Source organism: Plecotus auritus (genome assembly GCF_963455305.1).
Source record: "Plecotus auritus genome assembly, chromosome: 6".
Classification (NCBI taxonomy): Eukaryota; Metazoa; Chordata; class Mammalia; order Chiroptera; family Vespertilionidae; genus Plecotus; species Plecotus auritus.
The window spans coordinates 144830770-144846966 of NC_137773.1; the positions used below are offsets into that span (position 1 = coordinate 144830770).

At 39.5% G+C, this 16197-nt stretch overlaps 1 protein-coding gene across 3 annotated transcripts in view; it reads right to left on the reverse strand.

Annotated features, from left to right (window-relative positions):
* The window catches only part of RASA2 (RAS p21 protein activator 2), a 123138-nt gene that overhangs the window by 53671 nt on the left and 53270 nt on the right, over window positions 1–16197 (reverse strand). For all 3 annotated transcript variants that reach the window (XM_080676320.1, XM_080676319.1, XM_080676318.1), the window contains exon 5: window positions 13384–13460. In XM_080676320.1, coding sequence (XP_080532446.1) covers window positions 13384–13460 — 77 coding nt within the window. The remainder of the gene's footprint in view (window positions 1–13383; window positions 13461–16197) is intronic.

The following is a 16197-nucleotide window of genomic DNA, read 5'->3' on the forward strand; positions in this document are numbered from 1 at the left end:
CCTATATAATAAAAGACTAATATGCAAATTGTCCCCTCGACCAGGAGTTCGACCAGCAGGCTGGCCAGACCCCACCCATGCACGAATTCATGCACAGGGTCTCTAAAATATCCTATCTAATAAAAGAGCAATATGCAAATTAACCATCACTCCGATACACCACAAGCCATGCCCACCAGCCAATCAGGAGCAAGTATGCAAATTAACCCAACCAAGATGGCTGCAGCCAGAGAGAGAGCAGGAGGGAGGCTTGGGTTTCCCCGGCGATGGAGGAAGCCAAGCTTTCCGCACACCCTGGCCGGCCCAGGCCTCTGCTTAAGGCTACAAAGTTTCAATTATAGAAGGTAAATAAATCCCAACAGAAATGGCTGCCGACACAGAGCGAGCAGGAGGCTTGGCTCTGCTCCAGGCTACAAAGTTTCAATTGTAGAAGATAAATAAATCCCAGATACCAGGGCCTCTTCTTGGGTCGCCGGGGGGCGTGGCCGGCCTGCAAACCACCACAGGCTCCTCCCCCAGGCCACCCCATGCCCCAAGGGAACCCCCACCCTGATCCGGGACACCCTTCAGGGCAAACCAGTTGGCCCCCACCCGTGCACCAGGCCTCTAGCCTATCTAATAGAAGAGTAATATGCAGATTGACCATCACTCCAACACACAAGATGGCTGTCCCCATGTGGTCAAAGATCCTGCTCCCATGTGGACACAAGATGGCCACCACAAGATGGCCAGCAGGGGAGGGCAGTTGGGAGGGACCAGGCCTGCAAGGGAGGGCAGTTGTGGGCAATCAGGCCAGCAGGGGAGGGCAGTTGGGAGGGACCAGGCCTGCAAGGGAGGGCAGTTGGGGGCGATCAAGCCTGCAGGGGAGGGCAGTTAGGGGTGACCAGACCGGCAGAGGAGGGAAGTTGGGGGCAAACAGGCTAGCAGGGGAGCAGTTAGATATCAATCAGGCTGGCAGGGGAGTGGTTAGGGGGTGATCAGCCTGGCAGACAGAAGCAGTTAGGAGCAATCAGGAAGGCAGGCAGGTGAGCAGTTGGGAGCCAGCAGTCCTGGATTGTGAGAGGGATCCCAGATTGGAGAGGGTGCAGGCTGGGCTGAGGGACACCCCTCTGCCCCGTGCACGAATTTCCTGCACTCGGCCTGTACCCTAGTGTTATTAAATAAAAAAGAGGAAGTTACAGAACACCACACTTTGTGTAAGAACTGAGTGGGAAATGTAAATATATTTTTATTTATGTATGTATGTATGTATATTTGCTTATATTTTCAAAAATAATGGAAAGAAAATCCAAACCTTTTAAATATAGGAGTAAGGAGGCTACAGAGTAGGGAATGGATGTGATACCTCCCCAAATATACCTTATATAAGTTCTGACTTTGGAAACATAAATCTTTTACATTTCAAAAGTAAAATTAAACTTACGAAGCAATCCTTAAAAATAAAAACCTGACAAACCACTAACAAAGAAAAGAATTAATTTTAAGGGACTAGAACACAGTATTTGACTACATCCTTAGTGACATATATTCTTAGAACAAATAACAGGAAGATGTCTTAAACTTCATTCAGTAACTAACCTACCTGTCAGTGGTAACTGGCAATATTACTTTAAATTTATTTTTTATGTCTCACAAGATAAGATATAGAAGATAAGTAATTATGTTAATGTTGTTAGAAATTAAGATTTTTATTAAGAGGAAAGAGATACAAATATAAATTAAAGTTATATTTAGAATTTGAATTAGAAACATTAAAAAAGGAAGAAAGATAGCCAGTCAAAATGGCTATATTAACATCAGACTAAGTAGATTTCACAACGAAGAGTTAGAGCGTCATTTTATAATGATGAAGAGTTAAACTTATCAAGGGGACATAACAATCATAAATGTTAATCTCCTAACATCAGAGCTACAAAACAAATGAAGTAAAAACTGATAGAACTTCAGGGAGAAACAGACCTGATATAATTAACATTTATAAAAAATAGTCTTTAGGGGCAAAAAATAAATCTTGGTAAATTTAAAAGTATTCACATAATATAAAATATGTTGACAACAGCAGAATTAAATTAGAATTCAACAACAAAAAGATATCTGAAAAGTCCTCAAATATTTGGAAACGAAGTAACTCCCCTCTTAATAATCCATAGGTTGAAAAATAAAATAAAGTATTTTTAAAAGAATAAAAATGAAAATTCATATTAAAATTTGTGAGAGGTAGCTAAAGTAGTACTTAGAAGAAAATGAATACAGGCAGTCCTTGGGTTACGTTGGATTCGACGTACATCATTTCGTGGTTATGTCGCCATCTCCCATTTATTTATAAAAAAAAAGTTCCATCATTTCAACGTATGTACATATGTGCTTTATGTTTTTTATTATTTATTTACCACAAATAAAGGTCAGAAATTGTTATCTTTCTTTTAATTTTTTTTTACTGTTTCACTTCATTGCTGCTGTGTATGTGGCTCCATGTGAGGGATGTAGGTGCTTATATAGGTGGGTTCCGACTTACGGCGAAAATCGTGTTAAGTTGCGCTGTGGGAACGGATCTTCAACGTAACCCAAGGACCTACTGTAGCCCTAAATACTTACATTAGGAAAGCAGAAAGGTTTCCAATCACTGGCCTCAGCCTCCATCATAAGTTCATATGGTATATAAGAGCCTCAAGATTTAGCTCTAGCCTACTTCACCAACTTCAGACCAATCTTTGACTCAAGCTACATATACTAAGTAATATCAAACTGCTTTTAATTATATACACACCAACATTCATCATGCTGATTCTTGCCTCCACACCTTTGCCTCTATTGTTCTTTCCTTCTGGGGCAAAAAAAATCTCACTTTTTCTAGGCTAGCTATTTTCTATTCATCCTTCAAGACAAATGTTACCTTCTTTCTTCATCTAGTTGTTTCAAAGATTTATTTAGTGCCTATTAATTGTCAGGCAATGGGGTGATGAGGTGAACAAGACAAGCATGTTTCCTGACCTCATGGAGCTTAGAGTCCACTTGAAGGAGTAAATGATAAGAAAGAAAAAAATAGTAATGACAAATAGTGGTAAGTGTTATGAAGGAAAAAGAATAGAATGCCCTATTTTAGAGTAAGTGGTATTTAAGCTTACTTAGCAAGTAAGGGTGAGAAGGAAGCAGCTAAAAAAAAAGAATGGTCAAAGAATATTCTAGGTAAAAAGAACAGATTTCTGTAGAACTCTAAACTGGAAGACTATGTCACATTTGAGGAACTGAGAGAAGGCCAGCAAGCATAGGGACTAGACGAAGCATGCCGCAAGATGAAATCAAAGAGGCAGGCAGGGTCAGAACGTGCTGGATCTTGCGGGCCAAGATAAGGGACTTGCACTTTATTCTAAATGCGATGGGAAATCACTACCTGTTTGAGCAGGGGAATGACATAATCTAATTTATGTTTTAAAAAGATTACTCTGGGTTGCTATAAAGAGAATGCATTGCAGAGTGGAAGACTAACTAAGAAACTACTGAAATATTCAAGGTAAGAAATGATTGGTAGTTTCAAATAAGGACATGTCAGTAGATATTATTAAAAATTAGAAAATTCATGAAATACTGTATAGAATCAATAAAAAATGGATCCAATGTGTGAGGAGATTTTAAATGCCTCCCAGAATTATGCCTTGAGCAATTAGGTGGATGGTGATACCATCTGCTAAGACTGTGGGGAGGAGCTGGATAGATATGAGAATCAGTACTTCAGTTTTAAATGTGTTAAATTGCGATGTTGTGAGATATCAAAATGAAGGTGCCAAAAAGGCAGGTGGACATACAAGGAGGTACTGGGTGTCTCATTACAGATAATATTAACTTTGATCACTCAGTTAAGGTGGCATCTTGTGTGGATATTCTTTGAGACTATGCAGATATGCTATTTGTCATCATACTTATGCCCACTTTTTTAGCAACTAGATTTGTCCCTGCACTAATTATTATAGTGTTTGCCAATGATGATACCTATTTCTATCATTTGCCCAACATTCAGTAATTAGAATTCCATTATAAGGAAAAGCAGTCCTTTCTCCTCCAGGTATTTATTTATTTATGGCAGCACTGACTCATAGATATTTATTTTATTCTACAGGTTTTATAGAATAAACCATCATCATAGTTTTTCATGTTGATGCTCAAATCATCTCAGATTTGGTTATCTGGAGCTCCTTCAGGTTGGCTTCAATGTCCTTTCTACATGCCCTCATTATTTTTTAAGCTCTTTCATACTTGGACTCCACAGATGCTCTGGGCTCATCTTATATTTTCTCTGCCCACGTCTTGAAATTAGCCACTGCTAAAAAGAAGTCCAAGTTCTTTTTATTGGTGCAGCTCTGGCTAATACTGTAACCATTAGCCACTTGTAGTTACTTAAATTTAATTAAAGTTAGACAAAATTAAAAAATTAGTTTTTTAGTAGCACTACCTATATTTCAAGTTTTAATAGCCACACACATAGCTAGTGGCTACTGTACTGGCAGTTAAGATACAAAACATTTTCATCACCACAGAAAGATCTACCAGACAGTATTGATTGGAGAATGCTATTTAGAAACCAAAATATGGGTGCTAAGTATGCTCATTGCTAACTGTGGTGACACTGTTTCTAAGCCTTCTCAGTAAAATGAGCTAGTGCAGGGGTGGGCAAACTTTTTGACTCGAGGGCCACAATGGGTTCTTAAACTGGACCGGAGGGCCGGAACAAAAGCATGGATGGAGTGTTTGTGTGAACTAATATAAATTCAAAATAAAGGAGCGGAGGGGAGAGCAAGAGAACCAGATAGAACAGCCGGATCCGGCCCGCGGGCCTAGTGTGTACACACACTTACATTTATTAGACAGCTAGAGGCCCAGTGCATAAAATTCGTGCACGGGTAGGGTCCCTAGGCCTGGCCGGCAATCAGGGCCCATCTGTGGGGCGACTGGTAGGGCGATAGGGGGGTCCCTGATGGCACCTGCCTTGGCTGGCCTGGGGCCTGCAGGCTGGGGGCAGCTCCTGAATTGAGCGTCTGTACCCTGGTGGTCAGTGCACATTAGAGCAACCAGTCGTTCCACCATTCAGTCGATTTGCATATTAGGCTTTTATTATATAGGACTATACTTTGAGAAATCTGTCTTTGAAGGAGAACAGAGAAATAGGAATGAGAGTGGTGGAGATGAGGTCTTGAAAGGTAAGTCTTTTAGGATGGGAGACCCTAGAACATGTTTACATGATGACAAGAACAATCTAAAAGAGAGGGAAAGTGGATGAAACAGAAGAAGGGACATCTGAAGGAGCAAAGAAAGTCTCTGAGTGGGAGAAATAGAAGGAATCCAGAACTCGGATGGAAAAATTCACTCCCAATAAGAAAAGGGGCACCTCCTTCTACTATTACACATAAGGACAAAAATATGGGTGCCAATACAGGTTTGAAGATTTATATTCAGGAAGATGTGACCAATATAGAGTCTGTAGGATGGAAAATCTCATTGGTGCATTAGAGGAGCACAATAAAAGTCCAGGGCAGTTATAAGTACCCACGTAAGGTTTGTGGTCATGAATTTAAAGTACAATCAATCTAACTGTGTGCCTTTTCTCCAGCAATATTCAGGTGCAGATTGAACGCAGAGCAAGAGTTTAATTAATATTACAATTTTTCTAGATAAATAACAGTGATGAAGAGAAGAGCAGAGGATTTAGGGAACCTGCAAGGAAATAATTATAGTGGCAGATTTAAAAAAAAAAAAGACATAAAGGGAAGTGAAATAAGATCAGGTAAGAAGAATGTGGTAAAGACCAGTGACAATGGAGGCTTAAGTGAAAAAGAGGAGAAAAAAGAGAAAAGAATACAGACAGGTGTATGTCCACATAAGAACCAGTTTGTGAACATTTACATCAGCTTTCTTTATAATAGTCTCAAACTGAAAACAATGCAAATATCCATAAACTGGTGAGTGAATAAACAAATTTCATATAATGGAGTACTACTCATAAACATACAAAAAAACAAAACTGGGCCCTGGCTGGTGTTGCTCAGTGGTGAAAGCATAGGCCCGCACACCAAAGGGTTGCAGGTTCACTTTGGGTCATAGCATGTACCTGGGGGTTCATTTCCAGGCACCATCATCATCATCATCTCTCTCCCTCTCTCTCTATCTATCTATCTATCTATATATATATATCTCCCTTCCTGCCTCCTCTTTCCTACCCTTCCACTCTTTCTAAAAATTAATGGAAAAAAATATCCTCGAGTAAAAATTAACAAAAGAACCCCCAAACACAAAAACAAACGAAAAGAAAAAAAACCCTAACAGTCCCCGCAGGTGTTGCTCAGTGGTTAGAGCAGGGGTGGGCAAACTTTTTGACTCGAGGGCCACAATGGGTTCTTAAACTGGACCGGAGGGCCGGAACAAAAGCATGGATGGAGTGTTTGTGTGAACTAATATAAATTCAAAGTAAAGGAGCGGAGGGGAGAGCAAGAGAACCCTCCGCTCTTTCGGCTCCGCGGGCCGGATAGAACAGCCGAACGGGCCGGATCCGGCCCGCGGGCCGTAGTTTGCCCACAGCTGGGTTAGAGCATCAGCCCTTGCACAGAAGGGTGGCAGGTTCGATTCCTGATCAAGGGCAGGTACCTGGGTTGCAGGTTCCATCCCGACCCTCCTGTTGAGGGGCATGTATGGGAGGCAATCAATTGATGTCTCTCTTTCACATCCATCTTTTTCTTTCTCTCTTCTCCCTCCCCTACTGTCCCCTTTCCTTCCTCCTCTCCAATCTCTCTAAAAAGCAATAAAAAAATATCCTCAGGTGAGGATTAACAAAAAAAACAAAACAAAAACAACAACTCATTTCCAGTTCCATGAATAGATGCATGCCTCTCTATTCCTTCTAATAATATAACTAAGAACCATGGACATTATATATAAAACATAAGAAAAATCTTAAAGGTGAAGAGAAGACAAACCAAGTAGAAATCTTGGGACCCAAGGAAAGATACAGAAATGAGTTCCCTGGGCTTTCTTTAAACAGTAGTCACCCTGATCCATGGGGGATACATTCCAAGACCCCCAGTGGATGCCTGAAGTCATGGATAATACTGAACCCTATATATACTGTTTTCCGTTATACATACATACCTACGATAAGTTTAATTTATAAATTAGGCATAGTAAGAGATTAGCAATAATAACTAATAAAATAAAATAATTATAACCAAATACTCTAATAAAAGTTATATAAATGTGGTCTCTCTCTTGTTAAACTAGCATGAATTTCTTTTTCCTTCCTTATAATTTCACATAAGATTCATTCTTACTGTGGATCTTAGCAACCTCAGCATATAATTTTTTTCTTTTTTATTAAGTTGAGAACTTTCACCTTTTCACTTAAAGGAGGTGCTTTACAGCTTCTCTCCGGCATATCCGGATTCCCAGCAGCCAGCATCACTGCTCTTGTGCTTTGGGGGTCATTAAGTCAAATAAGGGTTACTTGAACATAAACACTGCGATATATTGTGACAGTCAATCTGATAACCGAGACAGCTACAAAGTGACTAACGGTAGGTAGTACAGTGTGGCTACATCGGACAAAGGTATGTTTCATATCCTGAGCTGGATGGGGCAGGGCGGTGTGAAATTTCACCATGCTACTCAGATCTGTGTGCAATTTAAAATTATAATTGTTTATTTCTGAAATTTTCTTTTTAATATTTTTGGACTGTGATTGGTTGTGGGTAAGTGAAACCACAGAAAGTGAAACCACTGATAAGGGGCACTACTGTCACTCCAATCTGCAATAACAAGGAACATTTCTCAAGGGGTATCAACAGATGTTAAGTCAGAAACCTGGACTTCTACCTCTACCTGACAGTACTCCTCTTCCTCCACCAGAAGAATGTCAGAGGAATTTGGCTAAAATAGAAGATTTAAATGAGATCCAGAGTCTCATAACATAATACCCAAAATGTCCAGGATAGAACCGAAAACCACTCATCATACCAAAAAAACCGGACTATCTTCAACTTCAATGAGAAAAGACAGTCAGCAGATGTCAACACTGAGATAACATATAGATGTTGAAATTATTTGGCAAGAATGTGAAAGCAGCCATCATAAAAATGATTCATTGAGAAATTCTGAACATGTTTGAAATAAATGAAAAAATTAAAAGTTTTAGCAAAAAAGAGAAATTCTCACCAAAGAAATAAAAGCTATAGAGAACAAAATGGAAATTTTAGAACTTAAAAATATAATAACTAAAATTAAAAATTCAATAAATGGGCTCAACATCAGAATGAAGAGGACAGAGGAAGGAATAAGTGAGCTTAAAGACAGAACAATAGAAATGACCCAAAATGAAAAACAGAGGGAAAATAGAGTTGGGGGCTAGGGAGAAGAGCAGAGCCTCAGGAAGCTGTGTAAGATATCCTTAGATGAAGAAAAATTAAGAGACTGGATCACCAATAGATAGACTTACCCTAAAGAAAAAGAAGAAATTCTCTAAACATAAAGATAGTGACAAAAGGAGGAATCTTGAAACAACAGGAAGGAAAAAGAATACAGAAAGAGCAAAAATATGGGTAAATATAATTTTCTAACTTTTAAAAATTTTGTTAACTTTAAATGGTTGAAACAAAAATTGTAACAGTTTGATGTGGTTCTGAAGGTACCTAGAGGAAACATTTAAGACAATTATATTACAAATGGTGGGTGTTAAAGGGATTTTAAAAAAGGTACAATGTAATACATAAGCAACCACTAAAAAAACTATATAAAGAAATACACTATAGATTGAAAAACAATATAGATAAATCAAAATGAAATTCTAAAAAATGTTCAAGTAACCCACAGGAAAAAGAAGACAAAGAGGGAACAGAAAACAAAACAAAAATAAGATGACAGCTTTAAGCCTAATATATCAATAATTCCATTAAAAGTAAATGGTAAACTCATAAATAAAAGAGCTTAGGAGAGTAGATATAAAAAGTGACCCAATTACATTCTATTCACAAGAAACTCTGTAATCAAAGGTCAGGGATGGTGATGGGGAAAGGAATAGATCTATATACATAAAAGCCCAGAGACCGAATGACCAGAATGATCGGTCAACCAGTTGCACTGACCACCAGGGGGCAGACACTCAATGCATCAGCTGCCCGCTAATGGTCAGTGAGCTCCAATAGTGGGAACACCGCTTGGCTGACCAGGATGAGTGGCTCTCCCACAGTGGGCTGATCCCTGCAGGCTACGCCCCACACCAGTGCACAAATCCATGCACCAGGCCTCTAGTTTGACTATAAAGGAATCATATGACGGAGATCTTTATGGTGATAAGTTCTATATCTCAACTGTGGTGGTGGTTACACAGATCTACATATGTGATGAAATGATATATAATACACCACACAGTGTACAATGCCCATTTCCTGGTTTCTATATTGTATTATAATTATGTAAGATGTAACCACTGAGGGAAACTGAATGCAGAGTACACAGGACCTCTCTGTAATTTACAATTTCCTGTAAATCTATGATTATCTAAAAAGAAAAATGTGTTATTTTTTTTAAACCAAACTGCCAGAGTTCAAATCCAGACTCTACCACTCCCTGTATAAAGTTGGGCATATTTAACCAATCTGTGCATCATTTATCATCTGTAAAATGAGGAAAACAGTATCTATCAAGTAATGACAAGAAAATAAAACCTAAGAGAGGATAACTATTGATATATGCAACCATGTAGATGAATCTCAAAAGCAGTATGCTAACTAAGTAAAAGAAGCCCGACACATAAGACTATTAAGTATATTAATCTATAAATACTAGAGGCCCGGTGCACGAAATTTGTGCATGGTGGGGAGGGAGAGGAGGTGTCCCGCAGCGCGGCCTGCACCCTCTCCAATCTGGAACCCCTCAGCGATGTCTGACTGCATACCGGGATCGGGCCTAAATGGGCAGTCGGACATCCCTCTCACAATCCAGGACTGCTGGCTCCCAACTGCTCGCATGCCTGCCTTCCTGATTGCCCCTAACCGCTTCTGCCTGCCAGCCTGATCACCCTCTATCCACTCCCCTGCCAGCCTGATTGACGCCTAACTGCTCCCCCACCAGCCTGATTGCCTCTAACTGCCCTCCCCTGATGGCCTGGTCACTCCTAACTGCCCTCCCCTGCAGACCTGGTCACCCCTAACTGCCCTCCCCTGCAGGCCTGGTTCCCACAACTGCTCTCCCCTGCAGGCCTGGGTCCCCCCCAGCTGCCCTCCCTGCAGGCCCGGTCGCCCCCAACTTTCCTCCTCTGCCGGCCTGGTCACCCCGAACTGCCCTCCCCTGCAAGCTTGATCGCCCCCAACTGCCCTCCCTTGTAGGCCTGGTCCCTCCCAACTGCCCTCCCGTGCTGGCCATCTGTGGTGGCCATCTTGTGTCCACATGGGGGCAGGATCTTTGACCACATGGGGGCAGCCATCTTGTGTGTTGGAGTGATGGTCAATTTGCATATTACTCATAGGATGACATTTTGGAAAAGGCAAAACTATAGGGACAGAGCACTAGCCAGATGGCTCAGTTGGTTAGAGCAGTGGTCGGCAAACCGTGGCTCGCGAGCCACATGCGGCTCTTTGGCCCCTTAAGTGTGGCTCTTCCACAAAATACCACGGCCTGGGCGAGTCTATTTTGAAGAAGTGGCGTTAGAAAAAGTTTAAGTTTAAAAAATTTGGCTCTCAAAAGAAATTTCAATTGTTGTACTGTTGATATTTGGCTCTGTTGACTAATGAATTTGTCGACCACTGGGTTAGAGAGTTGTCCCGTACACCAATTGTTGCAGGTTTAATCTCCAGTCAGGGCTCATGCAAGAGGCAGCTGATCAATGTTTCTCTCACATCAATGATCAATGTTTCTCTCTCTCTCTCCCTCTCTCTCTCTCTCTCCCTCTCTTTCCCCCCTTCCTTTCTCTCTAAAAATTAATAAAAATTAATCCTTATCCTTGGGAAAAGATTAAAAACCAACACTATAGCAGTAGAAATCAGGGTATAGAGAGCAGGGACTGAATACACTTCTGAATAATGCTTTTTGGTATAGTTCTGACTTTTGAAGTCATGCTAATAATATTCTACATATTCAAAAAATAAAAGTAAACCAACAAGGATGGGGGGGAAACAACATTAAACTGAATATAAACAAACCAAACCAAACCAACTAATTGTGTTTCAAATGTATAACATAATCAAACTGAGCCTAGGAGTATGCTTCACTATATGCTATCAGTCTAGGTGGAACAATCTGCAAATAAATCTTCAACTGTTTTTAGTAGATAAATCTAAATTGAAAAGTAAGTGGTCTGTATGCTTCAAAAATCTTAATAGCATGACAAAGAAAAGCTAAAGCCAGTATAGGTTAAGGAGATTAAGGAGACATAACAACTAAGTGCAATACATGCTCTTGGACTAAATTCTTTCATGGAGAGAAACAGAATATCCTAAAGGACATTATTGGAACAGTTAATGAAAGTGAAATTTAATAACTGTAGATTAAGGTATTAAGTATAATAACTACAGATTATACTTTTAATTGAACAATGTTAAATTTCCTGAGTTGATAACTAGTTATTTTAAGAGAATATCTTTATTCTTAGGAAATAAACACTAATATACTTAAAGGTCATAAAATATGTAACCTTCTTTTGAAAGAGTTCAGAAAAAATTAACTAAAAAATTAAATAAAAGATATACAGTAATTAATGTACTTGTAAAAATACATTAACATCCTATATAATCCTATATAATAAAAGCCTAATATGCAAATTGTCGCCTCGACTGGGAATTCAACTGAGAGTTGGATCGCTTGCTATGACGTGCGCTGAACACCAGGGGGCGGCGTGGAACATGGTGGGCATCAGCGACACAGCGCTGGCAGTGGGCTGTAGTGGAGGCGCTGCCGGCCCTGATGGGCTCTGATGAGAGCGGGACTGGGGCAGAATGGTGGAGCAGGTGAGCGGGCAGCGCCAGGTCAAGGCAGGTGCAAGCAGGGGCCCGATCGCCCCGCAGACAGCGACCAGTGGTGGTGGCAGGGGGCAGGGCCGCCACTCGGCTCCCAGGTGCTGAGGGAGCAGGGTGGGGGCCTGATGACTCAGGCAGAGGGGGGTATGTGGGGGCCCGGGGAACCTAGGTGCTGCCCAGGGCCCAGAGGTCAGCTGGGACCTGCCCTTCCATGCCAGATGCTTGCGCTTTGATCACCGGCCAGGTCTAGGGACAACACCCGTGCACAAATTTTGTGCACCAGGCCTCTAGTTAAAATATATATATTTATATGGAAAGAGGATGCTTCAAAGGAGTTGGGGTATTGACAATAAACAGAATAAATTATAGTCTGGAGCAGCAATAGGAGAGTAACATTTATCCTACTTCCTGGCTCCAAAGTATATGGGTATGGTAAAAACAAAAAAACAGCCTCTGATTAAGAAAGCAGTAGAGGAAACAGTATCTCAGGGGATAGCCAGATACCAGTTAAGACACAGATAGAGAAAACATTCAGAGGAAGTCAGGAATGTTGTGTAGTTTGTTAATAACATTAAGAATCTGAGTGGGAGGGAAAAGGTTAGGGAGGGGTTGGGCTAGAACAGATTTCCAGAACAATTAGAAGGTTAGAGTCTGGGTGATAAAAAAAATGACTCAAAGGCAAAAAAGGAGGAAAGGAATTCAAAGTAGGTAAAAATTAATACTGGTAATCTCAAGATAGGCACTTAGTTTTAGTACCAAGGTCCCTAATGCTCTGCTCTGTGGTATCAGAGTTACTAGAGGCCCTCCACTAGGAAGCCTTTCCACTTCCCTCCTGCCAGGTAGTTAGACACACTTACCTGTGATACTCTAACACCCTGTTGCCTATATCTATCATTTAACTCACGTGCAATAATAAATATTGATAAATTAATTGATGGCTTATCATAACCTGAGTAGATTAGATATAAGAAAATAAATTGGAAATCAACTTAATAAAAAAAAGGCATAGTTTCATTTCTGAAGTATTTAAAACTAGAGGCCCGGTGCATGAAAATTAGTGCACTTGGGGGGGTCCCTCAGCCCGGCCTGCATCCTCTTGCAGTCCAGGACCCCTTGGGGGATGTCCACCTGCTGGCTTAGGCCGCTTTCCAGGGGATCAGGCCTAAGCTGGCAGTCAGATATTCCTCTGGCAGCCCAGGAGCCCTTGGGGGATGTCTGACTAAAGGCTTAGGCCCAATCCCCCTGCCCGCCCCCCATCATTCCCGGTCGTTCTGCCATTAGGGTCAATTTGCATATTACCCTTTTATTACATAGAATAGCGAGTTGGCTTAAGATTCAAAGAATACAAAATGGAGAATTATTTCTAGTTGATTTTAAGTAAAAGAAATATGCTTACTGTACAACAAGCTGCTGGCACACAGTTCCATTCTCTGTTATCAGCTCATTCAGCTTTAATTCAAGGTGAACTTTACCCTATAATGACAAAAAAATATTATAAATTGAGTAATCTATTTTGTTGACAAAATATTAAAGGTACATATTTTGTCAAATGAAACTCATTATATTTAGTTATGCACTAAGTAAATATTAGTGATCACTAGCACATGGTTTTGCCCTGTTAAATGACTAATATCCAACAATGTAGATCAAAATCTGAAAGATAAGAAGCAAATGCTTATATCCAATATTTGAATGCTTAGGTTTTCAAATCTAAGAACTTTTTCCCCAGTTCAACAAATATTTATGTATATCAAATATCATGGATTACAAAGACAGGTAACCCTTATGTTTTAGGGAATTTTGAAATAAAAGCTAATTATAAAATGTAGAATGCTTTTCCCAGAAAAGACAAACTATCAATAAGGGCAGAGGAAGTATCATTTAAAGACAGAGAAATAATACAATTCTAAAAGAATAAAACTAAGTTAAAACTAGTGATGTAATTTTGTCAATATTTAAATAATAGATTTATAGGATATCTACTATATTTTAAGAGGCACTGTGAGAGTGGGTAGGTATGTATAGATGTATATAACACATAGTTACTACTTATAAGAGGCTCACAATCTAGTTGGGGAAACAACAAACAAAAGATAGCAATATATGGCCAAGAGCACTGATGGAAAAATGGGATACTAAAAACAATGGAGCACTTTCATAAACAGCCATTAATAAATGGATTTTTAAAAATTCAGTAGTATAAATTTAAAGCAAACTATCAACTTCTAAAGAAACTAAGGCTTAGGAACAATATAATCTAAACTTAATATTTCTACTCTGCAACTGTGATGAGCAATTCTAAACTGGTTTATGAGCAATTCTGCACTGGTTAAGAATCTGGTGCTGGATTATCTCCACCCAGCTGACAAGACAGATTCCCATGGTGCCACGTGGAGATTTCAGGGGTGTGATGTTCAGGGGCTGATGACATAAGTAATTTCATTAGAGGTAATAAAGTTCACTATCTACTCACTGTTCCTTTTTGAAACAAACCCTTTCAGATATTCTTTCACAGAAATCTAACCTGAATCAGCTTCACTACTTTATGAGGATTTGTTATACAAGAGTGGATCTGAGGTTCACTAAATACAAAGCTCAGGGTTAGATTGATAGTGATGAGCAATAAATATTGATGGGTCTCAACACAAAAACTGCATGAGAAAGCCAAGCTCTAAAGAAAGGCACCAGTGGTAGTAAAATTAGCAGTTAGGTGGATTTAGAATTAAATTAAGCAAATCTCCCACTAAAAATCTAGGCACAAATATTTATAAAGTCATATGTAATTAATAAAATACATCTTTTGTTAGTCCTGCATTTAATATTCACAACCCCTGCTATTCAAGCATGACCTTGAAGAGGCTCATGATCTGTAGTATTACTCAAGTAGAATTTTAAATCATGCCTGCTGTCCTGTCAGCATGTGTGTGTCACTTAGTGAGCCTAGCCAACTATACCAACATTTGCATCTCAAAGCAGTTTTACTATTATAACATGTGTGCATTTTATGGTAGAAACTGTATGCTGACAAGGCACTCCCTACCGTCTCCAAGGAACCTCTAGAATCTCTATTTCTAAGCCAATAAAAAGCCTTTAAAGTGGAGTGGAGAAAAAGTATAATTATTTCATTCATAACTAAAAATCATTGCACTGTATCAAGTTGAGCCTAGAAATAAGATATTTAAAAGGGATTCTACCAGGAATCATTGTCATTGAGTCAGAGCCTACTTAACATGTTCATTACTCCCATTGGCTGTTAAACATAACATTCCTTTGGTATTAGCCAACAATAACATAATTGTGTGTTAACCTGGTCAAGAAAAGAGTTGGTACAGAATAGGAGACACAAGACACACTGTTAGTGTGGAACACTAAAATTAAAAAACATTATGAATTAAATTAAGGAAATTATAATTTCTAAACTGTAAAATACTACCTCAATGTATACTTTAATATGGAAATATGTACATGATACTTAATAAAAGAAACAAGTTACAAAATAGGGTGCATAATATAATGTTTATTTGTAAAAATAAAATACACTTGTGCATATATCACTATAAAATTACTACAACTCCATCTACTAAAACATTGATAGAAGTTAACTTTTGTTGGTAGGATTTCAGATTTTTTCCTTTTTGCTCATTTAGATTTTTTAAGTTTCTACTACCAGTGTGTATTGCTTTTGTTTGTTTAGTAAAGAAAAATGGGAAAAAAAGTTTTAAAAAATATGTGAAGCTACTTTTCAGTGTCAGAAACCTAAATCTCTGAACATTTTAGAAAATGTGGTATTCTTTAATAGTCACACAAAAGTTCACTTTTACTTACATCTGTCATCATTTTGTATATCTGGATTGTAGCAAAACAAGTTGTTTTTTGAGAGGGCAGTTATGAGTTCAGCAAAATATTTTCTAATCTCTCTTGAAGCCAGGGATAATGGCTAATGATAGCCATTATGATACAGTTCTGGCCAATGAGATGTAAAACAGAAGCTGCTACCCTGGCCAGTGCTATTAAGTGGTTAAAGCATCGGCCTGCCCACTGAAGGGTTGAGGGTTCAATTCCCAGTCAAGGTCATGTACCTGGGTTGCAGGTTTGATCCCCTGCCCCAGTCGGAACATGTATGGGAGTCAACCAATCTGTCAATCTCACATCAATGTCTCTCTCTCTCCATCTCTCTCTCTCCCTCTCCTTCCACTTTCTCTAAAAATCA